Raw genomic sequence first — 25,726 nt, 5'->3', positions numbered from 1 at the left:
GCATTAGTGTTCCCTCATTTAAAAAACCTAAAGAAGTTGCTTACAAAATGTGACATGAACAAAGCTGTGACACTAGGGACGATTATATGGCCAAATTTCATACAGCACTTAATACTGTGGGAAAGGGCACAGGGAAAAGTGAGAGTTGACATATAGTCATATGACATATAAGTTTTTTTTTTTAATTCTTTAATTATAATAAAAACTAATTCCCTAAGGAGGGATTAAATTGATCAAATGTTACAGTAAAAACATTTATATGCAATTAAATGCTCTTCTTTTGAACTTTGTTCCTCAAAGGATGCCAAATAAATTGTCTCGTTTTTTTTTTTTTTTACAAAAATATGAAGCAGCATAACTGTTTTTAACATTGATAATTGTTGCGACACCAGAAGTTGTGAGAACTATTCCAAATCAGCATTTCTGAAGGATCATGTGACACTGGAGAAATGGCTGCTAAAATTTCAGCTTTGAATAAATTACATTTGAAAATATATTCAAATAGAAAACAGTTATTTTAAAGTGGTAATAATATTCTACAATATTACTGTTTTCACTGTATTTTTGATCAAATAAAAAGTCTTTAAAAAAAAAACATTTATAAATCATAGCGACCCAAACTTTTGAACCATATTGTACACAGGCTAATATGGATGACATGAATCTTCACAGCCCCCACCCCTCTTTTCTATGAACTATCAAATGTTTATTATGGAAGCTTTAAGTCATGCTAAATAAGCTAGCTGTCAGTTAGGCCTCCAGCAATATTCACATATATTCGCTTGTTTCTTAATTCCTATCATTCTGTGTTTGCTCTTGCTGTTAACTTCCCACTTGCTGAATTTTTTTTTTCTTTTAGTATATCTTTTATGTTAGATTTTGAACAGTGGGTTTTTAATATTTGTACACAAATCACTTGCTTGTTTTTTGATCTAACTACTGTTTGTAGTGTTGCACAATACCCCGTAAAGGAATGAGGAGGGAACTAAAACAGGGACTGCTATTAACCTGAAAACATGGCCTTTGAAATTAATGTATATAAATAAACAATTAAGCCTAATTATTTTCAAAACTAACTGCAGTCTCACTGATGGGCTTTTTTGTAAATGAGTGCAGACCAGTATCTTAATTATAAGTGCTGCTATTTAACTTGTGTCTTTTGTACTTGCAACAACATTTTATGCTTAAAAAGGTTTATTTTCCAGTACTGGACAGTGAGGGAATACTGAGGGTGTCATGATGCACTGTCCCTGTAAATGTGAGCAATTAATGAGGATATCATTTTTCTTCAAAAAAATTCATAATACTTTCATCGTGCTGGTGGCTGTCCAAAATACTGACCTTTGAATTGAACTCTTGTAAAGGGAAACTAAAAAATTCCTTGTAGGAGTTTTTATATCAAAAGTTAAAAGCAGTGACTTTGAAGTGCATTGAGATTTGTGATTATATACATAATTACTTTATTACTTATAATCATTTAGGATATTTTATTAGCTATAAATAGATAAAAAGGATATGGTAACATATATGATATATTTCATATATGTTACCATATCCTAGCTAATATTATATTATAAATAAATCCTGTTGGCTTTTTTCCCTAGCATTACAATTAAAAATGTTATGCTTAAATGAAAACTATAGGCATTAAAACATTATAATATGCAGTAGACGCTTTGCATAGAAAGAGTATTTTATTTTATTTTTTTTAATAGGAGAAGGAAATTACTTGCTTTTATCATCACCTTAATCTGGCCATTGTCAATAAATAAAGAACATGGCACTTTACAATAAGGATTATCTAAGATTAACCAACAATGAGCAATACACTTTGTTACCTGTAGTTAACATAAAAAAAGCTGTTCATTAATGTTAGCTCAGGTCCTTTATATAATATTAACAGATAGATCTTTTGATTTTAATAATGTATTGGTGAATGTTGAAATGAACATTTGCTATGTTTTACATTGTTGTTTGCTCAGTTTCTCAAATGCATTAAAATGTGACTGAGATATGGCTTAAAACAACAGTCTGTCACAGTGCTCTAACTTTATGTATATGCCATGGACTCTTATTTCTATAAATGCTTTATTTTTTTATTGACCATACTTAATATCACATATTCTCCTTATGTTTGATTTAAAAACATATATTGTTTGTTTGACCTGTGCACTAACTGTAAAACGCTGTGCCATGAATTTTGTATGTACTTTTAAGATAAATAAAGACTTGTCATAACACAAATTCCCAAGGAAAAGTGAAACAGCCTTCTTAAAAGTTTTTTTATTTTGTATATTTTGCGCATTGTATTTAATTTTCTGCAAGATACATGTACACAAAACTCAAATGCAAACAGCAGAGCGAGGTCTCTGGGTCCTTAGATAGCAGAGCTCCACTGGACGCTAATTGTGTGTCTTCCCCTGAGCTCTCCCCCATGCAGGTTGGTAGTCTTTGCTCGGGTTTCCCCCCTCTCACCCCTAATACCTGGTCAACTTCCTGCCGGCTTCGCTTCGCGCCACTGCGCCAGCAGCCCGACGGCAAAAGCGGACCTCTCACCTCCACGCAGCGCCCTCCCTAGCAGACTACCAACCTGCATCAGGGACATGGGCAGCCTCCACTGAGGGTGAGTCCACCCTGCCCGATCGCTTGCTGACAGGCCCAGAGCTTCAGTCCTCACCTGAGGGGCTTTTTTGGTTTTAAAATCAAGAAAGATGACAGTTTAATCATCTTGATAGAATTCCATGGGGAGAAATAAGTGCACTCGGTGGTTCTGTTTTTTTAAAAAACTACCATCATGCTGAAAGCCTGTTGACACTTTTAGGATGCATCACTTTCATCTTACACAAATTGCACTCTGAGACCAATAATTATGCAAATTAAGCAGGTGGAATTATTCTTAAATCATGATCATTTTTGCTGTGTTTTTGTCTTTTTGCAGTCTATTACCGTAAGAAGAACCACCTGCATGCGGTCAGGATTCGACTACAGAGCCCAGAGTACAAGCTTAGCAAAATCCGCTCATCCACTATAATGACTGACTATAACCCCAACTACTGCTTTGCTGGCAAGGCGGCCTCACTGAGTGAGCTTAAAGAGGTTCCACGCAAGAACATCACCCTCCTCAGGTATTTGTGTGCTGCTTCATACACACTGTTTGAGGTCTGTAAGATTTTTCAAATGTTTTTGAAAGAAGTCTCTTAAACTTAGCAAGACTGCATTCATTAGATCAAAAATACGGTTCTTTAAGACTTTTTGATCTTTTTGTTAATCTAGGTTAATGTTATTTATAAATATGCTAATATTGTTTAATGTATATATATAATACAGTAATGCTAATTCATATAAAACAAATAAAAAGTACAGTGGTTTATGTCTAATAATCTTGACATGTTATAAAATTTACCTAATGAATTAACTGATGTTAACAAGGTTAAGATGGTTAGTATCTGGAAGATTGCTACTTCAGTTTCTACAGTAAGTAAACTGTGAGTCATCACATGCCAACACGGAATCTGCATGCACAGAATTCCATGTTACTGTACATTCTGGGAATTCCGCAGAATTTGATTTGAAAGTCCTACACATCCACTGTGCATTGTATGTTTGCATTATGTCTGTGCACTATGTTTTATTATGGCTAATTTGTAATGCTCTCAGCTCCATTTAACACATTTGATCACATTTGCATTCATTCTGCAAAATTTCACAAATTGCCTTCACAGTTAATGAAAATATAACCCCAGGTTACACTGGTCCTGTTATTAGTTAAAATAATGTTCTGGGTTCAATACAAGTTGAGCTCTGTTGACAGCATATGCGACGTGTTGTTAAATAACAACGAAAAATTATATTGACTTGTACATGACTAATAAACAGTATGTATTGCATTCAACCTGCAATATTCCTTTAATATTCTGTGAAGACATACTGCAAATGAATTCCACATTTAAAACATGTGAGTAATGATGCTGTCTTGCTTTTTTAACTAAAGGGCGTTGGGACACGGTGCCTTTGGGGAAGTGTACGAAGGACAGGTTTTGGGTATGAATGGAGAAAACACAGCCATGCAGGTTGCTATAAAGGTGAGTGTTCCCAGATCTGCCTTTCCCTTTGAAACTGGTTTCTGGCTTGTCTTAATTGATCCTGTGTTTTATCTCTTCCCATCCTTCTGACAGACTCTTCCAGAAATCTGTTCTGAGCAGGATGAGATGGATTTCCTGATGGAGGCTCTGATTATGAGGTATGCTTGGCTGTAACATACACTCACAGCACTGCTCTGGCCGCACATGTGTGTGACAGACAGAAAAAGACATTGTCATTCCAATCCTCTGCTCTCAGTCAAACTAACTGTAGGCTATGAAATCTGTCCCTTTCTTTTTAAACGTTTGTTGTGATTAGCGGGTTCACATCTGTTGTTTGTTTTTGAGGGTATGGCATCCTCTTTAGTCAAGCAGCAGATGTTTTCTAGTGATTCATAGTCTTCTGAGCAAACTGTACTTTAGTTAACGAACAACATCATATCCTTCATTTGCATGGGCTACATCAGTGGTTCCCTAAAAGCGGATATTCAGATTTGGCTTTGTAAAACTGATCATTTCGAAATTTTAAAATAGTGTATTATATAAAAGTATATTATTCTATAAAATAATATTATATAAAATTATTTCAAGTTAAAATGTTTATATAAATAACTTTACATAAACTTTATTAAACAAAGCATCAAAGTTGTCAAAAAGTTTTTTTTTTTTTTTTTTATGTCTATATGTATTTATTTATTTATTGTTAATTCCTTAACACATTTTGTTCCTTTTTAAGTGAAGTCCAGTATAATATTAAGAACTATTATATGGGTACTAATGATTTTACTGGTATAATATTCAGCTTTATTGATGGGATTATAGGGATATATACTGTAAAAGACAAACAAAGGTTAGAAAAAGTAGCTTAATTAATGCATACATTTAAAAATGTTATGATATATTGTAAGAAGAAAAACTAAGTGTATTTCAATAATATGTTGTTAATGTGCCACAATATTTCAAAAATATCCCACTGTTCAGTACAGCTCTGTTGCCCTTCATTTCAAGATGCTTAATAATAGTAATAATAGTCTACAATGTGCATAGTATTATTAATAAACCAAGATGAACACTCTTTTGTGTGTGCAGTAAGTTCAGCCATCAGAACATTGTGCGCTGTATTGGCGTCAGTCTGCAGATCCTGCCTCGCTTCATACTGCTGGAGCTCATGACAGGAGGAGACATGAAGACTTTCCTCAGACTAAACCGCCCCAGAACTGTGAGTGTTTGTTTGAGTGTGTAGACATCATACTATCCCTGGTTTCTCAGTTAGCACTCATTTTTGCTGTCATTTTTTGGTTTGCCAACATGTGTGGAACATACTTTGCAGTAGAAAACAACATAATTATAATTGCATTTATTATGAAGAGAGGTAAGATAAGCCCACTTTTGATACAAAACAATTCTCTAAAAGAACTTTAAAATGTAACCTTGCCTTTTCACAGAATCAGCCGTCTTCTCTAAGTATGCTAGAGCTTCTGCATATGGCCAGAGATATTGCACTTGGCTGTCGTTATCTAGAAGAGAACCACTTCATCCACAGGTGATTTCTCAAAGCCAAACCTGACTGAACTTTGCCCTAAAGTAGTCTTCAAGTGGAAACCACTCTTCAGTGAATATATAGATGTCACTAACTCGCTGTTAAAGTTAGTTGTGTATGTCTGGTGTGTGTTCCAGGGACATTGCAGCACGAAACTGCCTTTTGACCTGTCCTGGTCCAGAGAGAGTGGCTAAAATTGGAGATTTTGGGATGGCTCGAGATATTTATAGGTGTTTTCACCGTGCTTCTTATCTCAAATCCCTTTTCCTGGTTTAATACCTGTTAAGTATAATAATGAGCACAGGCATTGAATTTTGATAAAGGAATGCTTTGCATTGCAGGGCGAGTTATTATAGGAAGGGTGGCCGTGCCATGTTGCCAGTGAAGTGGATGCCACCTGAAGCCTTTCTAGAGGGCATTTTTACCTGCAAAACTGACACCTGGTAATAACACTTCTGCTTTACTAAATTATCTTCTTTTGTCAGCAATGTCAAGTTGTAAAGGTATTAAAGAATGGTTTTTTTTTTTCCATCAGTGATTAGTGCTGCCCAGACCCGAGGCCAGACATTGTAGTTATTACATGCAATTTGTCTCCATCTGCAGGTCTTTCGGGGTACTGCTGTGGGAGATTTTCTCTCTTGGATACATGCCTTATCCCTGCAAGACCAATCAGGAAGTGCTGGAGTTTGTAACAGGTGGAGGTCGTATGGATCCTCCTAAGAGCTGCCCAGGCCCTGTGTAAGTAACAGTAACAGCTTTGAGAATGGATCTTGGGCCTAACTTGAACTTAAATAAATGTAAATGTAAAAAATGTTACTTAAAATGTACAGTTGTAAGCTATAAAACATTAGTGAAATGTTGGATTTTGTTCTGTTTTAGTTATCGGATCATGACACAGTGTTGGCAACACTGTCCAGAACACAGACCAAACTTCTCCACTATTTTAGAGAGGATCAACTACTGTACACAGGTATAAATATTTACTTAGATGAGATGTTTTCAAACTTTTTGCTGTCAAGGTCCACCCTTCCTAAAACTATATTATTTTTTTTTATAAACACCCACGTATACTGTTTCAGAAAAATAGTAAGCATAATATTTTAACACAACATGTTTCTAAAATTAGAAAATCAGCCTCAAAATTTTTGTAAAAATGTATTTGTATAATATCTTTTTCAGTAAATATTATTCTTAAATCGCTTTGCAACCAGTGTTATTTTAGTATTATTTATATACTACTATTATAGTATCTATTAATATTTTGAAAAAACTTTTATTTTTATATTTTTCATTTTAATTCAGTTTAAGTTTTAATAATTTTGTCATGTATTCGTTTAATTCTATTTAGTTTCATTTTTATCAATTGATATACTTCAAATTAAGCATATGTATTTCAGTTAGAAAAATCTAATATTCAGATTTTATTTTTTTCAATTTTTTTTTTTATTTATTGAAAAGTAGTTTTAGTTATCTGTAATGTTAACAACTCTGCTTATAAACCCCAGTGGCAAGGAGAAACTAAAAATCACTTCTTTTTCTTCACAAAACTACAAAACTAAAATGTCATTTTATTTCTTTATCTTAAAAACCTGAGAATTGTTATATGAACAATAATGAAAACCCCTCACTTACATCACACGTTGACCCTTTTTTACGTTTTTGTCACCCTTTTCTCCCTTTCATCACTCTTCGCCATGCATTTTATGATCTGTCAGGACCCTGATGTCATCAACACCCCTCTTCCAGTGGAGTATGGTCCAGCTGTCGAAGAAGCAGGTGGCACTGTGATCCGTCCTGAAGGATCAGGCAGTATGACCCCATTTCTAGTGGCCCACTCTATGTCCCAGGATGCTTCCCCTCGACTGGGCATCACCGGTGCTGCCCCACAGGCCCTCAAACCTACAAAGCTACAAAGACCGGTCCATCTCACACAGGAGGCGGGCATGTACCGAGAGACATTGGAGACTTGTTGGGCTGAGCCAGTTCCTGCTCCTGAAGTCTGTCCAGGACAGTGGCTTCAAGTTCCAGAGCACCGGCCGTGCTCCAGGAGTAGTTCATCGTCAGGCAGCCAGAAGCTAAAGAACAAGACAAAAAACCTTTGGAACCCCACCTACGGTTCCTGGGTCCTGGAGAGCTTTGGACGAGGGAAGACAGCTCTGTGCCACACCCAGTCCATGCCTCTGTCTTGCAACAACATGTCCATGTCTGTCCCATCAGAGTGCATTGACCCTGGAGTAGAAGTTACCACAAGTGTCTCGACGTCCCCACCTCCGTCTGCTGCATCCTCCCAGACCGCATTCAGTCCGACAGGGACTTCCTCTCAGAAGGGTCCAACAGGGGCTACGGGCGGCTCGCTCGCTGCGGTTATGGACTTGGCAAAACTCCAAAGCTTCCCGTGTGGCAACGTAAACTACGCGTATGATGAGCAGAGCTACGAGACTGAGAGTTTGCCTGTAGTTGTGTCCAAATCTGTGGAGCCCAGCACCAGCTCTTCAGCTACATCTTCACTGGCTGCCCTTGGCCTGGCCACAACATTTTCCCACAAACCACAGGTGAAGCGCCATGCTAGCTACGGACATGAGGACATAAGGAGGTACACCCAGTCTGAGAAGCCCACGAGGGACAGAGATTCTGGCTTTTCCTTGTCTGAGGACCTCAGTGTCACCCCCGTGTAGCGTTGAACGATCCAAATGAGAAAATGCCTAATTTTTGGTGTTATTTTTTTTTGGCACAGAGGTATTTTACTGCAATAACTGCAGTGGATTAGCTAGAGGTGGAATGACAGGTTAAGGCTGGAATACACTTTATCACTTTTGAAATCTGAATGTATTTTAGAACACTAGGCATCATACACTTAAAAGGATAGTTCATCCAAAAATTTAAATTCTGTCATTAATTACTCACCCTCATGTCGTTCAAACCCGTAAGAGCTTAGTTCATCTTCGGAACACAAATTAAGATATTTTTGATGAAATCCGAGAGCTTTCTGACCCTCCATAGACAGCAACATAACTGAAATGTTCCCGGGCCCAGAAACATAGTAAGGACATCATTAAAATAGTCCATGTGACATCAGTGGTTCAACCGTAATTCCCCGAAGCTATTTTGTATGCAAAGATAATAATATAACAAAGATAACAAAAATAACAACTTTTTTCAACAATTCTTCTCCTCCTCATCCTGTCCTCCAACAAGAGTGCCACATTGCATTGCTGTCTATGCAGGGTCAAAAAGCTCTTGGATTTCATCAAAAATATCTTAATTTGTGTTCCGAAGATGAATGAAGGTCTTATTGGTTTGGGACAACATGAGGTTGAGTAATTAATGACAAAATTTTCATTTTTGGGTGAACTAACCCTTTAATGATTGAAGATGCGATCCCATTTTTAACCCTTTTTTATTTCCTCTCAAAAAAATGTAATTGTCAATAGTGTAGTGATGTATGAAGCAGAGCTCACACCAAAGTCACTTTGAAACCAAGCAGTTTTCTGTTAGTCGACATAGCAAATCTAGGTGATAAACAAAATCTGTTTGGGGAAATCTTTCGCCCTTGTGTGAAATTCCTGATTGAGTGGATTCATATTGAAATTGACTTTGCCTGCAAAAAACTTTGCAGAAAATCTCCAGGACAGTGTGACCTCACCCTGAAGATCACACACTATCAGACTTTCAAGTTATTCCAAAAACAACAAAGTCATGCAGAAACATGCGCCTCGTTAATGGAGAAGCATGACAAATAAAAACAACGTGCTCTGAAATTGCCTTAAAATATCAAACATGTTTGATATTCTTCAAACGGAATGGAATCATGCTCTGAAGCTTAAAAATCAGTCTGTATCCATTTTACACTACGCAAATTTCTGCAAAATCTGTGACTGCCAAAATCTGCAGTCTTTCTGTAATTTGTGTTATCCTCGTCCAGATGGTGAATCGGGGCAAAGATCTGAGAAAAAGTTGTGTAGTGTATTCCAGCCTTTAATTATTGCCAGTTGGAAACTATGTGCGAGTGACTACATTATTTCTGTGAGGTACCAAAGACATGAGGAGTTGTAGCTAATTTGCCATCAAGAGGCGGCTCTCCTGTAAATGGCTGATTGTTTCTATGGAAACTTCCACTTGGCTAATAGCAGCCCTTTTACACTGGATTCTCATCTACTGTCAACACTGTGAAAACACATGATATTCACTTTAAGGACCACATGAAATGAGAAGTCCTTTTCTACTGATTAGTCATAATTAGCAATGAATATATATATATGTAGTTTTAGATGTGCTTTATGAATTAGCATTTTGTAGCTGGTTTTACGTGTATATTACAAGAAGATCCAAAGCATGTTCAGACCCCACAAAAAAGGAAAATCATACTCCATGCCACATAACGATCAGTCACAAAATCTAGTAAAACTGATTTGTTTAAAGGGGTCATATGATGCAATTTCAAGTTTTCCTTTCTCTTTGGAGTGTTACAAGCTGTTCATGAATAGATAAGTTCCCTAAAGTTGCAAAGACTAAAATCTCAAACCCAAAGAGATATTCTTTATAAAAGTTGAGACTCGTCCACGCCCTCCTAAAACGCCTCGTTTAAACACGCCCCCACATGTCTGCATCACTGTGAGGGAAGATTTCCAATACACCGCCCAAATGTTCACACAAAGAAAGAAGGCGTAACTTTCATTCTCGCTGTAGTATTGTTGCCGACGCCATGTCGTGGAGACGCTGTGTGTTTTGTTGTGAAAGTGAAACTACTTTGTTTGGTCTTCCAAAAGAGGACACAACTAGAAATCAGTGGTTAAGTTGTATTTACAACACTGTTCCAGAACAGTTCAACCCAAATATTCAGATGTGTGCTGTGCATTTTATGGAGGACTGTTTAATAAAACTGGGAAGGCTGTGCACAAAGGTTGTTTCTATAAAGTGGGGCAATTCGAACTTTGCAAGAACAGTCTGGCGCTTCTGACTCACTTCATATTTAAAGAATTTGCCCATGATGATTCAAACGCTAGTTTTGAGCAGTGTAGAGTAGCGCTTGTTGTTTGTCATTTCTCCGATCACAACATGGTTTTATGTTTACGCCGTGCGATACACAACGCAATAAGTAAAAAGACAGTATAAGTCATTATAATCAGTAATTATGTCCCCACTGGATGTAGCAAATGCCTAATTTTTAATGGGTTTTATAGCTTTTATCTCGTCGCGTCGGAACACATGGCATCACAGTATGGTACGGGGCGTTACATTTCCATCACATGCTTGAGGTATTCGGCCAATCACAACGCATTGGATAGGTGGCCTATCAGTGTACACCTCTCTTTTCAGAACGATGAGCTTTGTAAAAATGTATAAAAAAAATTGTTTTTAGAAAGTTACACGTTTCAGGAAGGCGGGGCATAGAGGAGCAACAATAATGTACAATATGTGGAAAATGTTGTTTTTTGAACCTTAAACAGCATAAACACATTGAATTACACCAAATACACAACATAATGTTCTTTTTAGCAATGTCATATGACCCCTTTAAAGTAATTGTATTTTTTTAAGTTATTTGAGTGACTTGATGAACTTTAAAAGAAACACAAAAAAGTTTGTTTAAAAAAGGGATGGTTCACCAAAAAATTAAAATTGTCATTATTTACTTACCCTCAAGTTGTTCCAAACCTGTATGATATTTATTTTTCAATCATTTTCAAAGTGTTTTTTGTCCATACAAGGAAAGTCAATATATTGTTTTAGACTGCTGTAGTTAATCTGTCTTTAATTTTTTCACAATTAGAAAGTCATGGAAATGCTATAACAGATTTTTTTATTTTGATATTATACCAATATCCACCTTATTTTTCCCACAAGACCAGGCATGGCCATTTGTAAATGTAATGAGGTCTGGTTTCCGGTGTCATTCACTTCCAGCCATTTTTAGCTGTACAATACAGCTTGTTTTGCTGCTAGTTATTGCAAACTGGTGTGTCTTACCATACTATTTTAATGTATTATCTTAATTATGAACACACTAATTCGTAGCACAAACAGTTTTAGCATTTACTATACTTTGTTATTCTCTGCGGCTAATGAAATGAAAGTCTCGCACATTCACAGAAAATTGCATACTTCCATGTTCTTGGCTAGAAGTTTACTTAACAACTGTATGACGGCTTCCGTTTCTGAGAAACCCCGGAAATATGACCAAGGTCCATTGAAACACAAAGTATCTTTTGTGTTCTGCAAGAGAAAGTAAGTCATATAGATATGGAACGATATGGAGATGAATAAATGATGACATATTTTTCACTTTTTGGGTAAACTGTCCCTTTAAAGTTTAGCACTATCACCAGTAACTCAGAGATGCATTAAAAAGGTGGCAGTGTATTGCAAAGTATTAGTAATAAAGAAATGCTGACAGAAAGCACCTTTAATCTCAAATCAGGTGGACTTTACAGGGTGTTTTGAGTAGAAAGTAGCATCAAGGACCATTTATTTTGACTAGATTTAGTGTTTTGTCCTTTGTTTTGTCTGCTGTTAGCTTTGAAAAATCAACACATTTACAAACAGTATGTTGCCTTTTCACTGAGGGTGTCTTTTGTTTGCGAAACATTGAGATAGTTGTGAGGGCTTCACAAAGGTGTTGCACTGAAAGTGTTAGAAGTAAATGAGGTGTAATTGTCATGGCGGAGATTGTATTGATTTACACATCAATGCACTCCAGTAGGGAGCTGTCAAAAGACAACCATTTTTTGCCATTTGTTTTAGTACCTTTCCCTCAAAAATAAATAAGTAAAAATAATTGAATTTTATCTTTAGCTACTTTATGTGAATCACCTGCAGGCAAAGTATTACAGCAAACACAATCACAAACCTCATAACACCTCAGTGTGGTAATATGATGCATGAGAAGTTTGATTTCGAGACTATTCTTAAGTATTACTAATTATTCTCAAATATTTAATTATATATTGTAGTTATTAGGTAAATGTAAATGTTTTTTATGTGAAAATATTTATTTGTGTGTGCATTTATTAGTTATTTTAGTCAGGGACTGCTGAGAAAAGCCTTATGCAAATTTAGAGACAGATGAGACTGAATTGTATTAGCACAATCTTACATTTATTTTTGTCTTGTTTAACCATTTAAAAGTTTCATATTTTGACTGCCTTTTAAGGAGCTTATTCTTTTTTTTTTTTGTAGGATACTGGATAGAAGCGTAGAAATAGTTTTACTTTAGCCAGGAAAATGAGTGCTGTATTTTTGGATTAATATTCCTTTCACACTGAACTAACCCTTATGATATGTAGCTGTAATATTTAATCTCAGTTTTATTGGTGTTTGTTTTATTATTATTATTATTTTTGTTGAGGTTATCACTGCCAATGTTCTGCATGTGTCTTGCTTTTTATGGAAGACTTTGCAGGGGTTCATTTCTAACCAGCCAGACTAGAGGTGAACCATCATATAAAGTGAATTTTAATGTACTTGTACTACCTGTATTTTTTTATGTTAAAAGATGGACATTGCTGCGTAATAGCAAACCTTAAATAAATTGTTTTTGACTATAATACTGATATGAAAGACTAAAATGAATTTCAGAAATACAGATTTATTTGTCATAAACATACTGCACAGGGAACACTGTAACAAAACTCACCTGCCCCCCTAAACAAAATAGTGTCACAAGGTTAAGTTTGTCTGATAATGAAACACTTTCAGTGGTGTGTAGGTATAGAAAATTACAACCCAAGTTCTGAGACCATAAAACCAATACAATATATTCATAAAATCATCCGAAGAATTTATAAGACCACCCTTGATTGATCATTGCTGTCCAAGCGATTAATATCATCCTATTGTACTATAAATGCACTAGTGTTGTGCATCATTCACATTGCATCGCTGTATATTTGTTCTACATAACGCACTTCAATGCATGTGCTGCACCTACTGTACACTCTAGTTTGATGGTACTATAGAAACAGTCAGTTGTGCAACGTCAGTTTGACCCTTCGCAAAGACCTGCCCCCCATAGTTACTGTTGCTATGTCCGACATGGCATGCTGTTCTCACGCTGTGAAAAATAGGCTACATCGTGGAGAAAAGAGGAAGCTGACAATGCGCCAACAGACAAGACAAAGCAAGTTACTTTAGGCATGAAACAAAGTCTCAGCTTTCAAATTTTGTAATTTAAAAAAAAAAAAATCAAACAGTAAGTACTGTTTTTTGGCTCTTTGATGTGTCGTGACAGATCGCTTCAGTTTAAGCGGTGCATGAACAACTTCATCTTGTTATATTTACATATTTACGCATGAAATAAACATGAATGAACATCAGAAAGATACCATGGAAAGACATCAATATACACCGTTTTTCACGTTTTAGTCCACCGACATTAATACTCTCCTGTCTGGTGAAACGAGCGGATTCGGCGATATGATTGGACAGATCACCTGTCAATAAAGCTCCCTGCGAAGGGTCAGTTGTTTGACTAGTGTTTGTTAGGCCCAGACATGGAACAACGTTACATACAACTAACCTTGATTCTGTGTTATATTCAGTGCGCAGAAATAAACAATTGATTTTAATAGATTCCAGCTTGCAAACCCAGCCAAAAAATTGGACAAGCTTGACTGATTTTGTTTCTCATCTTAAAAAGTTTGATTGAATTGTCTATGCTTAAGTGTTTGAAATTTAATTTGTAGGCAAATAAAAATTGTACACTACCCTCATATGAATTTCTTTACCAACTAAATATAGTTTTTGACCTTTTTTTGTTGGACTTTGGGGAAGAGTAATTGTATGATGCATAATGATGACAAACAAATGATCATTTTTAAAACCATGATCATGGTGAAATGCTTTTACAGCTTAATACTGTAAAGTAATGGACTTTGTCACTAGTAGCCTCCCTATAATGCACTGCAAAGGGTTTATAAGTGTCTATCAGCATGCCGTTGCTGTTACTGGGACAGTCAGAAGTTTGCAGTAAGAAGGTCACTCCCTGGCCAACGAGGAAAGAGTTTGCAGCAGGTTGTCCAAGCCCCATAAGTATCCGTCTTCTCGGTTGCCCTCCTCCCAGGGTCTGTAGTGATCCAGGTTCTGTCCATCTAGGAGAGGTGTGGTCTTACCAAAATCAATGAGCCAGACTTCAGCTCTCTCTGTGTGATCGTGAATGAAGAGAAGTGAACTCCCAATTACTAAAGACATGAAACATTTTTGAGGTGAGCCATATCACGTAAAAACCAAATAGCTTTTCTGTTAAAAAGAACCATTCAAACATTTGGGGTTCGTGAGATTTTTTAATATTTATGAAAATCTTTTATGCTTAGCAAGGCATTATTTTAAATACAGTAAAAATACAGTAAAAACAGTAATATTGTGAAATATTATTACAATTTAAAATAACTTTTTTCATTTGAAAATGTTTTAAAATGTAATTTATTTATTTGATGGCAATGCTGAATTTTCAGCAACCATTCGGTCTTAAGAGACATGTAATTCTACAGAAATCATTTTAATATGCTGATTTGCTGTTTAAGAAGCATTTCTTATTATTATCATTGCTAAAAACAGTCAAGCTGCTCAATATTTTTCTAGAAATCATGATGCATTTTTTTCAGGACTCAATTAATAGAAAGTTCAACACAACAGCATTTATTTGAAATGTATATCTTTCACAATATTATAAATGTCTTTAAAGTGAAGTGAAGTTATGTGTGGCCAATTATGGTGACCCATTCCCGGAATATGTGCTCTGCATTTTACCCATCCAAGTGCACACACACAGTACTGTTACTTTACTGTCACACTGATCAATATAACTACAGTAGAATTTACCATTAATAATTTAGTGCATAATAAATAAAATAAATAGATATTCTCAGATATTAATTAGCTAGATACCATTTTTTTTCAATACTTTTTTTTCCCACTTTTTATGCCAACTAATTAGATATTCATTGTAACTATATTGCAGTACAGTACAGAATTAGTAAATGATATAGTAGAATATATAGTACATTTTCTTGTTAGCCATTAATATAAATTGGAAAATTACACAAGTTAAGGTAAGACTCTTTACAGAACAAAACAAATTTAGTATTTTACCTCATGTTTGTTGAAGAAATCTGAGGCCTTAAGTGCCTGTTTAATATCTTCAAGCCTTGTAATATAGGAGTTCTGTTAGGTAGGTGAAGGAGAGGAACACAACATTGATATTAATTCAACTAGAATTATGCTAGAAGTTATTTTTCAGTATTTTTCACTGGAGTCAGGCTCCTTGTAGGTGCAGTTAATTTCATTTTTTTTTCTTTTGAGGTTTTATATCTACCTTCCCTTGCTTGTTAAAAAAAAAAAAATCCTTTAATTGTAACAATCTTAAACCATATAGACCCTGTACTGAACAGATGAGCATTTATGATACTGTTTTAACTGCCTAATGGGAGCATCACAAAGTAAACGACATCTGGCCTTTTAACTTTAGACATATATATCCTGGATACAAAGTACTTAAGGTGTTCATTATGCCACAAAGAGAACATTGTTCCACTGAAACGTAGGTGTGCATGCATTATATCACAGAACAGGTTGGTCAAGTTCTGAGGAACTCACGCACAGTTATGTTCTTATTGCCTTCGACGAAATCCTTAAAGACCTGAATGACGTCTTCCTTTGACCGGGTCTTTTTGAAGTCTGTGTTGCAGGTTTCCCCTCTCTGAAATAAGAAAACAATGTATTGTGTTGAATGCAAAAGGAAAAAAAGTCTATAAAAAGAAAAATAATAAAAAGAAAAAAAGAATACAAATGATAGTTATTTCATTATTTTCTATATGAATAGTTTAGTTATATATTTATTTATTTTGTATTTGTCACACCCTGTTTCTGTTTGGACTTTCAGTTAGTTATCATTGTTATTGTCATTTGAGTTCATTTAGTTCAGGTGTGTCTCGTTAATTATCCTCGTTAGGTGTGTGTACTTAAGTTCCTGTCGTTTCAGTTTGATTTTCTCAGGTATCCTTAGCAACATTTTCACCTTGCGTGTTCATCGAACCTAAACTGTGACAGTATTATTTATTTGATCTATTTACTAACATTATAAAATAATAATAATTCATATCAATTGTATTTATGTATTTAATCATTTAATATTAAGTTGTATTATGTTATTAATGATATAGAATATTAATAATTAATATTAATATTTTTTAACAACTGTACATATATATATATATATATATATATATATATATATATATATATATATATATATATATATATATATATATATATATATATATATTTTTTATTATTATATAATAGTAATAGTTTTGTTGAATGCAGAGGTATTTATTTATATTAATTTCTTATTAATGGTTGTATTGTTATTTATTATTATTAGGTATTATTAATAACATTATATAATATTTATTGCTAATATTAATAGTTTTGTTAAACTGATTGTTTCATTCATTGATTTATTTAACAATGTAAACTTAGCACAAGTTTGAGTGTCTGGTTTTCAGCTGAATGCAAATTCTGCTTGCTGTGAACAAGCAGGCTGTGATTTTTAGGCACTGTGGCTACCTTGATACCCTCAATGCGGAAGCCCAGAGTGTTAGTAGAGCTGAGACTTTCTCTCCACTGCATATAGCGTGGTTTGGTAACAGCCTTCTGTTTCTTCTCCTCCACTGTAGGAGCTTCACTGTCCACCTCCAGCATCTTATTATACAAGTCTTCACGCAGCTTTGGCTTCACCCTTGCCCGCACCAACTCGTCCTCCAGATATGTCCTGAAAATAAGAAAGACAGAAAGTAAGTAAGAAAGAAAGAAAGAAAGAAAGAAAAAAAAACAAGTAGATTTTTAAATAATCTATTGGAAAGGTCAATTAATCATGCCTGAAATGTTAATGTCAGTCATCAGCAGTTTTTTTTTTTTTTTGCAAGCTTGAACTTTACTTGACTTCCTGTGTGAGTAGAGGGACTCCTTGCACAAAATGTCTCTCAGCGTGTAAAAGAACGTGTGTGAGAAGGAAGCCCTCAGGGACGCCCTGTGTCTGCCTCACTAAGTGTGCATCTAAGTTTTGACTGCGTGTGCACAGGAAGTGGTTATTATTGTTGTACGAGGGCCTCTCTCTCTCCTCATGAGCTCCACCCATCACCCTGACAGGATGCAGGCCAACAACCAGAACAGGTGTTTCTGCAGGCAGTGAACCTGCCATGCACAACATATTAGCATGACTATAAAAAGGAAAGAATTACACATTAGCAAAACAAGTAATACTTTCCATATTTAATAAATGCTCTGACCTTTCTATCATTTATAGAATCCTGATGAAATGTATCATGGTTTGCACAAAAATATTAAGCAGCACAATTGCTTTTAAGCATTAATAATAAAAAAATAAAAAAATCTGCATATTAGAATGATTTCTGAAGGATCACGTGACACTGGAGTAATGGCTGCTGAAAATTTAGCATTGCATCACAGTAATAAATTACATTTTAAAATATATTAAGATAGAAAACTGTCATTTTAAACTGTAATAATATATATTAATATTTCAAAAATTGAACAAAACAAAAAACAGCCTTGGTGACCATAAGAGACTTCTTACCCTAAACTTAAAAAAAAAATTGTCACAGTCACTGCTGATGACTGATTTCAGGCATGATTAATTGACCTTAGTGATATTGTATATCATTAATTTTATGAATGAACATGACTATTATTTTTTTTAAACATAGGTAGTTAAGTTTAAAGTGATTTGCATAATTTATTTGGGCTGCATTGTATTTGAATGGGTGGTTCTGTGACTATTCTTTTAAAATGTAATCAATGGTTACACCTGTTTTGATTTATCATAAAGAAAAGGTAAAACATATGAAGCTCTAAATGTGATTTTCCACATGCATTCCCTGCATCAGTTGTAAACATTAGAATATACAAATACATCATAAAAAAATAGAATAATCTGAGCAACTTGTCCATGAAAAGTAGCATCCATTACTCTACCTCACTCCCATCTTGCAGTCCATGACGTTGGGCAAATCGAACTCAGCCAAAAGGTCTTTCATTTTGAGAAAAAGCTCTCCGTCTCTCTCAACCACACCATAGTAGCTGGGCACGAAGGAATGTAAAGCATCCTCTTTCAGCCTCTCGAAACACAGCTTCTCATTCTCTGAGAATTTTTTCAGAATGGAGCCCTCGTCGCCTGCTTTAAAGCTGCCTGAGTAGAAACACAAACACAGACAAAGGATGACTGGAGTCACTGGAGCACATATAATCAACACTGAGCCGCACAGCCAGTCAGCCAGATCTTAGTCAGGATGTGTGCCTTAATCATCTGTTACTGAATACGAATATTGCATGATGACTGTGCACACATGCATAGAATTGGAAAGGCTAAATAATTTATGTTTGATATCTGAAAAGTAAGTTTATACATACACTGTTTTGGTTTTCGGCATGTGAACATGCATGAGTCAAGTGTCATCACATAAGACTACACTTAACCACTTCCCTAAAATGGTATCAAATCATTGTACTTCCTCATGTACTGAAAAAAAAAACAGTGCTGTTTACAGTAAAACTGCCTGAAGACTCGAGCTAAAATCAGTGGCGTTATTGCCAAGGAAGCAGTCTGATGAAGACGAATACTGACACTACAGAAATAAATAATACATACATAAATACATACATAAACAATAAACTAAAATAATAGCATAAAATATATACATGTCTGACTTGAGGTTTATTATTAAATCATTAAATAATAATTTGATTAAAAATTTTTAAATAGAAATTTTGAATTAATGGTAGCTTTTTGATAGTCACAAACATTGTAAATTGCTGTCCCATATGTATTCACCCCGGAAACTGTGCAAACTTTGTAAATATGGAACTGAAACATAAATTTACATTGGACTAAAATGAGCAGCTTTTTGGGGGAAGGGTTTACCTTTATGGCCTGCTAACTGAACCCAGGACAATCGTCTTCGCTGTGAGGTCAGTAAAGGGCAATTGACAATAGTCTTCAGCTTCCACCAGGCATTGCTTTGCTGGAACACATTAAAACAATCATCCATGACTATGGAATAAGTGCATTCAATATTTCAAATACTCTGCTGTAAATACAACTCGACCCTTGATCACCTGACAATAAGTCTGAGATAAAAGAAGTGTGACCAACCACCGAAACCATCCGACAGTGTTTTTCAACACTGCACAGTGTTCCTTAAGTGTGTGAGACTGAGTCATACACACATGGTCTCAGTTGGAGCTGTGAAGCTCTGTAATCTAGCACTTCAGCCCATAACATAGACGTCTTTCGCTGCCCATTTCAAACAAGCATCCTGAAAAACATTTCTATTCATTTGACAAGTAAGGTTTGCATAGCATGCTCTTCGCATGCTGTTCACAGCACCTTTTACTTTGATAATGTGACATAATTCCGATTGAACCAAGTGAACCAGGAGATCCAGTTGTATCCACTTCCAAATAAAGTCGATTCTGATTTAATTTTGATTTTATAGTCATGATGTAACAGAATAGCGACAGATCTTATCTTCTATATTGTGATGTAAATTGGATTAAAACAAATTAGTGCAAGAAAAAATGCAGGGCAGGACTTGGCTCTATCTATCACTTGTTGACTGGATGGAGGCAGATCTAAATATAACCTCAATAACAAAGAGCTGCTCGATTATGGCAAAAAAAAGTATATATAGAAGTTTGTTATGCTCATCCAGGCTGAAAAAAAACTGTAATATTGTGAAATATTATTGCAATGTTAAATAAAAGAGTTCTTTCTTCATTTTTATTTTAATATACTTTAAAATGCAATTTGCTGAAAGCTTTAGGCTACAACCTACAATGTCTGAGAGCCGCCACCATGGCGAGTGATACAAATGTGTTCCAGTGCTTTAAAGTGTGTTCCAGTTAAATTATTAGAATCTTAATTCAAGTTATGATAGATTTTGAAAGTCTGACTAGTCAGTGTTGAGTACTACTGAGGGGTTAACCCTGCCTGCTTTAAATGTTTGAAAATAAAAACATTCATTAGAAATGTAGAAACATAATCAAAAAGTAATCAAATGTAATCAGTTACATTACTTTAATAACACAATTGAAATACTTACTTGTTACATTTTAAATAGGGTAACTTGTAATCTGTAACCTATTACATTTCAATAGTAACCTTCCCAACACTGTGTACCTTACTGAGATAGTCACCTATCACTGGAATTTTATCAATTTTATTTTTTGTTACTTAATAAATATTTTATGTTTTTAACAGCAGTAAAAAATCTATAAATATCTCTTTTTCTTACGTGCACTTTGTGTGTTGCTCTAGTCACTGCGTTTAGCATTTGTATGGCAGGAAAGCCCTTAAATTCTTCTAACAAAGAAAAATAAATCAATTAAAACATAATTATTTTTTATGTAAGAAAAAAAAAACCTTTAGGAAAATGAATACTGCAGGTGTTGAAATGCTACGGGTGTAGCTGAAGTGAAGTGTTGGTTGTTCTTCCACTTGATATGGAAAGAAACTTTTGTTACTTTCTACGTCTGCTGATGTGCTGATGAAGCAGATGAGTGAAGTTTGCCAAACTATGTTGAATTCCCCCTCAGGTACAAAAGCTGAACGGAAAAACTTTACAATATAGTGTGCAGCAATTGTTATTAAGCCTTTAAAATGGATGTACTGTAGTACATAAAACTGCTTTGGGGGGGGTTGGACGAGATCCAGAGAGAACATCATATATAAAGTCAAGCAGGCTGCGTACAGCCCTGTATACATACAGAGAAAAGCTATAAACCAAAGGCTATACCCTGCACTTTGTGAAGCTGTGTATACACACATTTTTAACACACCCATAACTAAATATTGAACTGGACAGTCATGCAGACAATTCAAACATCATGGTGCCAACTCTCAAACAACTACCAATCATGTTTTATAAAACTGTGACACGTTTCTACGAAAACATAAATATCTTTACCTTCAATAAACATATACTGAACCACAAAGAGTCAACACTCATCTAGTTTGTCTCTTTGATACAAAGAATTTCATTTCAGTAGTAAAAAAGTGAAAATATAAAAGCTGAACATGACTTCTTTGGTATCTTTACTAGTTAGACAGAAAGACACAACTCAATGAATACATGTTGAAACACATTTTTACTACAACAGAGGATTGTCACTGCCAATCTTCTTTTGTAGTAAGAAGAAGAAAAAAATAGAATAATTTCAAATATGAGTAATAAAAATCTGTATTGTAATCACAAGAGTTTATAGAACTGACCTGAGCTGCTCTACCATCGAACTGCGAGTGGAAACTTGTTTGTGACACTGTGGCTTCTGCTTAAATGTCAAGCGGCAATGAGTTTATGTTTTGATACAGGCTGATAAAATGAAGCGTTTGTCACTGTATGTGTCTTTCCTTCGCAGAATAGGTGTCTGCAACAGCTCTGCGCAAACATTCAATTTATAAGCTCTCAATGGTTTTTTACAGTGTCATTGAGCTTGACTTTTATTGGGCCAAAGAAGATGAACATTGATCAGATCATTCAGTGCAAGATGTGTAACTTTCTGAAAAAGAAAGAGTAGATGCTATGCAGACACGGCATCCAGATTTACAGAGGCAAAATGTTTAAAGTACAATGACAGCGATGGCCTTCTATGGCTGCGAATCCATTCAGAATAATCACATGGCAGAAGTGAGAAACAAAACAGAGATGACTGGTTAGAATGATCTATTAAGCACTTTGTTAAATAAATGACTAATACTTTTTTATTTAGTCCTTAGTCCTTTAATTTACATTCACCCTTATTTGGCAAATGCTTCAATCCAAAGTGACTTTTAATGTATTCAAAGTAACTTTCCCACCCACTAACTGCAATAGTTTTGAACAAAAACTGCAAAGGTCATCTCTTTAGATTCACTTCTGTTACAGATAATACAAGAATATAAGTAGGTATATGAAAAAAAGGCTTTGGCACATAGTGGTTAAGCCTGTTGAGCTTGTTATTTTAACACTTAAAGTGCTGCCAGCTGCACGCCTGTGATATTTGCTCAAACTACATTGAAGACGCTCAATGCAAACAAAAAATAAACAATTCCGATAAAAACTCCGAACAGCCTACTTTGTAAACAGTGAAGGAGAAACATATCGATCTGCTATGGATGGATGAATATTTCCGTTATATTTTTTAGCTACTTACTACTGTAAATATTTCATCAGAACGAGCATACAAGAGGCACCTGATACAAATCTAGCCTCAAATGCCATGTGTTGTGTCACAGTAGTTTTGAAATGGCAACCCAGTGAACAGACATGCTTTCACAATTAGGAGCAAGTACAGACAAATAGACACCCACACAAACATACCATAATCATGACCCTGCATGTGCTCTTTACAACTATCGACTGAACACAAAGCTGTCATTGGATATGCAGATTTCAATCAGAAGTTTTCTAATGCCTCTGTCATGAGTACAAATTAGATTCCTCAAGATACATTGACAGGTATCATAAGCCTCATTGGCAACTCAAGAACAGATAAAAAAAAAAAGTTTCATAACTTTCAAAAAGACAGTTCCTCATTACTAATCTCATGTTCTCATGATGTGTTTCGAATTGTCTGCTTTTATTTTAAAAAGAGATCTGTAGGAATAAAGAGCCTGCAATTCAATTCACCCAGGTCTCTCCAAAAGTCTATATTTGCCATATAATAAATGAATCATAATAAAATAATGAATATATATATATATATATATATATATATATATATATATATTATATATATATATATATTATTATTATTATTATTATTATTATTTCTTATATATCTTCTATAATTATCAGATATAAGCCACAAAAACTGTATCTCAGTAAGGTTGTGAGTAGTGGTCGACCGATATATCGCCATGTCCGATATATCGGCCGATATTTGAAAATTTTCAAATATCGGCATCGGGCGATACGTTTTTCTGCTTGGCCGATGTGTTCGAGGCTTGACTTTTATTTTGACTGCGCTTAGAGCGGCAGCACCTGCGCACACAGTGCTCACATTCCCCCCCTTATTTACTGTCGTCATTAACAGTTCTGTCTAATACAGATAGAAATGTGTCTAATAAGCCGATAGAATGGTTAAACAAAGGAATTAATGTATACAAAAAGTGTTATAACGATCGCTTTTATATTATTAGTAATAGAAATGCAAACATTACAATACTTTCTTGTTTGCTGGCAGCATTCAGCAAATACGCATTTACATCATTTAAACAAATCTTTGAATGACTAATGAACATTTGATATCACAAACCTTGCAAACTTAGTCGAATCCAGCTGTGAGATCTTGTGAAGTCTGCATTTTTATCCAGCATGATCATGTGTTCTCTGCATGATGGTCGGTCCGTGTTATTGAATGCTTTAAACTTTAAACTTTAAACTCGTGATTTCAAATTATGCTGCGCTTTATGCATTTGCCCACTGTCATATTCATGTCATTTTCATTGTGTGCTGTTTGTAAAATGAGTGTTACCCTTGCTTTATTTGAAAAATATGATTCCCAATGCACAAAAACTTCCCAGAATACTAAGTGCCCTGTTGGTTACAATGTTTACTTCCTTTTTAATTATATTTTAATTAAATATTTTTTATTTGTGAAAAATACTTTGTCATCTAAAGTATAAGTATGTTTATTTTACACATTTATGCTTTCCAAGATATCTGTATCAGCTGTCAAAAAAACAATATTGGTCGACTACTAGTTGTGAGTCATAATATGTCCACTTACTCAAATATGTGTTGCCCTAGAAGTGGTTTTGTATTTGGGTTTTAAACACCTATTTTAATTAGGTCAAAGCCCTAGTTTTGGTTGGGAAAATAAATATATTTTTCCAAACCAATCTGACATGTTGTTATGGTATATATATATATATATATATATATATATATATATATATATATATATATATATATATATATATATATATATATATATATATATAATAAAATACATTAGCATTAATATTAATAATAATTACAATAATTGTTGACCAAGGCAATGTTTATATTTTGGTGCTTCATTAAATCTGTTTTTTAATTTGCTGAAAATCTCATTACAGGATGTTAAATGTCAGTTTCAAATGTGAAAACTTGCCCCAACCTGATAACATGACTCACTATTGCACCAGGTTATCACAAAATATCAACATGTTTAATAAACTCGATTCTTTTTTTTCTTATGCAATAATGGTGGGATGTACAGTAGATTTTTGCAGCCAGAAATGCAACGTTGACACATACTGAAAAATATTCACAAGAGTAAAAAGTGCGACAACTGTCTCTGTCCACCCAACAGTCCATGCCTTTTTTTTTACTGATTATAGCACGCGTGAATGACTACATAACCTACCTCTCCTGAGTCCACCGAGTCGCCCAAATGCTCGAGAGTCACGATGCCTTTGCTTTTGGTCTCGTTGTCGCTGAGGATGTCATCCTCCGACTCGTCAAACGCCGTGGAGGAGCCGTTGGAGGAGATGGAGGAGTTGGAGAGTTTGCGGCGCAAGCGTCCGTTCACCTCCTCCTCCAGATCCTCCTCGGTGATCTCCCGTGAATCCCCATCAGACGTGATGGTCACCTGCGGCACTAGGCACCCTCTCCCCGGTTTACCGTCGGAGAGACAGCCTGCTTGCCCACTGAACTGTTCCGCCATCTGTGCTTGATCATCACAAATCTCTGTGGATGAAAAGTTTTCTGCGCGTCCTCCTCCTCCTCCACCTCCTCTCCCTGATCCGTCGCAAACCGGAGACGAACGGGAGAACACCGCCACTCTCAGCGACCTCCTCCGCCTCTGTTTGGGCATCGAGGGGACAGGGGGGCTCGGGTTATGCCACCTCTGTCCGAGGGGCCAAATGCACGCTACGACAGTGAATGGAGGGGGGGCTGAAATTAATCCAGCGTGTCAGAGACTTTATTTCCAGTAAGTTACGTAACAAACGATCTCCATCCAGATAGCTTTGTTTGGTTTAGCGTGAGTCCGTGGACGTGCATTCACAGCCAGGGAGCCCCTGTAAACAGCGCTCGAGCTGACTGAACACACATCTTCCGCATTTGAG

The 25,726-nt window shown here is 35.4% G+C and overlaps 2 protein-coding genes across 3 annotated transcripts in view; one reads left to right on the top strand and one right to left on the bottom strand.

Moving 5' to 3' along the window:
• Positions 1-8,502, top strand: part of LOC109062573 (leukocyte tyrosine kinase receptor-like) — a 45,165-nt gene extending 36,663 nt beyond the window's left edge. Inside the window, exons 20-29 of the mRNA XM_042742530.1 lie at positions 2,939-3,125; positions 3,992-4,082; positions 4,176-4,240; positions 5,169-5,298; positions 5,525-5,622; positions 5,757-5,849; positions 5,961-6,062; positions 6,223-6,357; positions 6,499-6,589; positions 7,335-8,502. Of these exons, the coding sequence (XP_042598464.1) occupies positions 2,939-3,125; positions 3,992-4,082; positions 4,176-4,240; positions 5,169-5,298; positions 5,525-5,622; positions 5,757-5,849; positions 5,961-6,062; positions 6,223-6,357; positions 6,499-6,589; positions 7,335-8,294 (1,952 nt within the window). The 3' untranslated portion in view covers positions 8,295-8,502. The remainder of the gene's footprint in view (positions 1-2,938; positions 3,126-3,991; positions 4,083-4,175; positions 4,241-5,168; positions 5,299-5,524; positions 5,623-5,756; positions 5,850-5,960; positions 6,063-6,222; positions 6,358-6,498; positions 6,590-7,334) is intronic.
• A 4,682-nt stretch (positions 8,503-13,184) lies between these two features.
• On the bottom strand, positions 13,185-25,726 carry LOC109092033 (inositol-trisphosphate 3-kinase A-like). 2 transcript variants are annotated; one of them, XM_042742527.1, is made up of 7 exons: positions 25,024-25,725; positions 19,556-19,655; positions 18,610-18,823; positions 17,182-17,386; positions 16,214-16,312; positions 15,706-15,777; positions 13,185-14,796 (listed from the first exon to the last, which is right to left on the bottom strand). In XM_042742527.1, exons 1-7 carry the CDS (start codon positions 25,471-25,473, stop codon positions 14,593-14,595), a joined length of 1,344 nt encoding a protein of 447 aa, XP_042598461.1. In that variant the 5' UTR covers positions 25,474-25,725; the 3' UTR covers positions 13,185-14,592. The 2 variants fall into 2 exon arrangements, with proteins under 2 accessions (XP_042598461.1, XP_042598463.1); XM_042742529.1 differs by having other exon boundaries at positions 14,582-14,796; positions 16,210-16,312; positions 25,024-25,726.

This window comes from Cyprinus carpio, chromosome B17 (assembly GCF_018340385.1).
Source record: "Cyprinus carpio isolate SPL01 chromosome B17, ASM1834038v1, whole genome shotgun sequence".
Lineage (NCBI taxonomy): Eukaryota > Metazoa > Chordata > Actinopteri > Cypriniformes > Cyprinidae > Cyprinus > Cyprinus carpio.
Note: the sequence above shows the minus strand (reverse complement) of the source record. Positions and strands in the feature narration are given on the sequence as shown.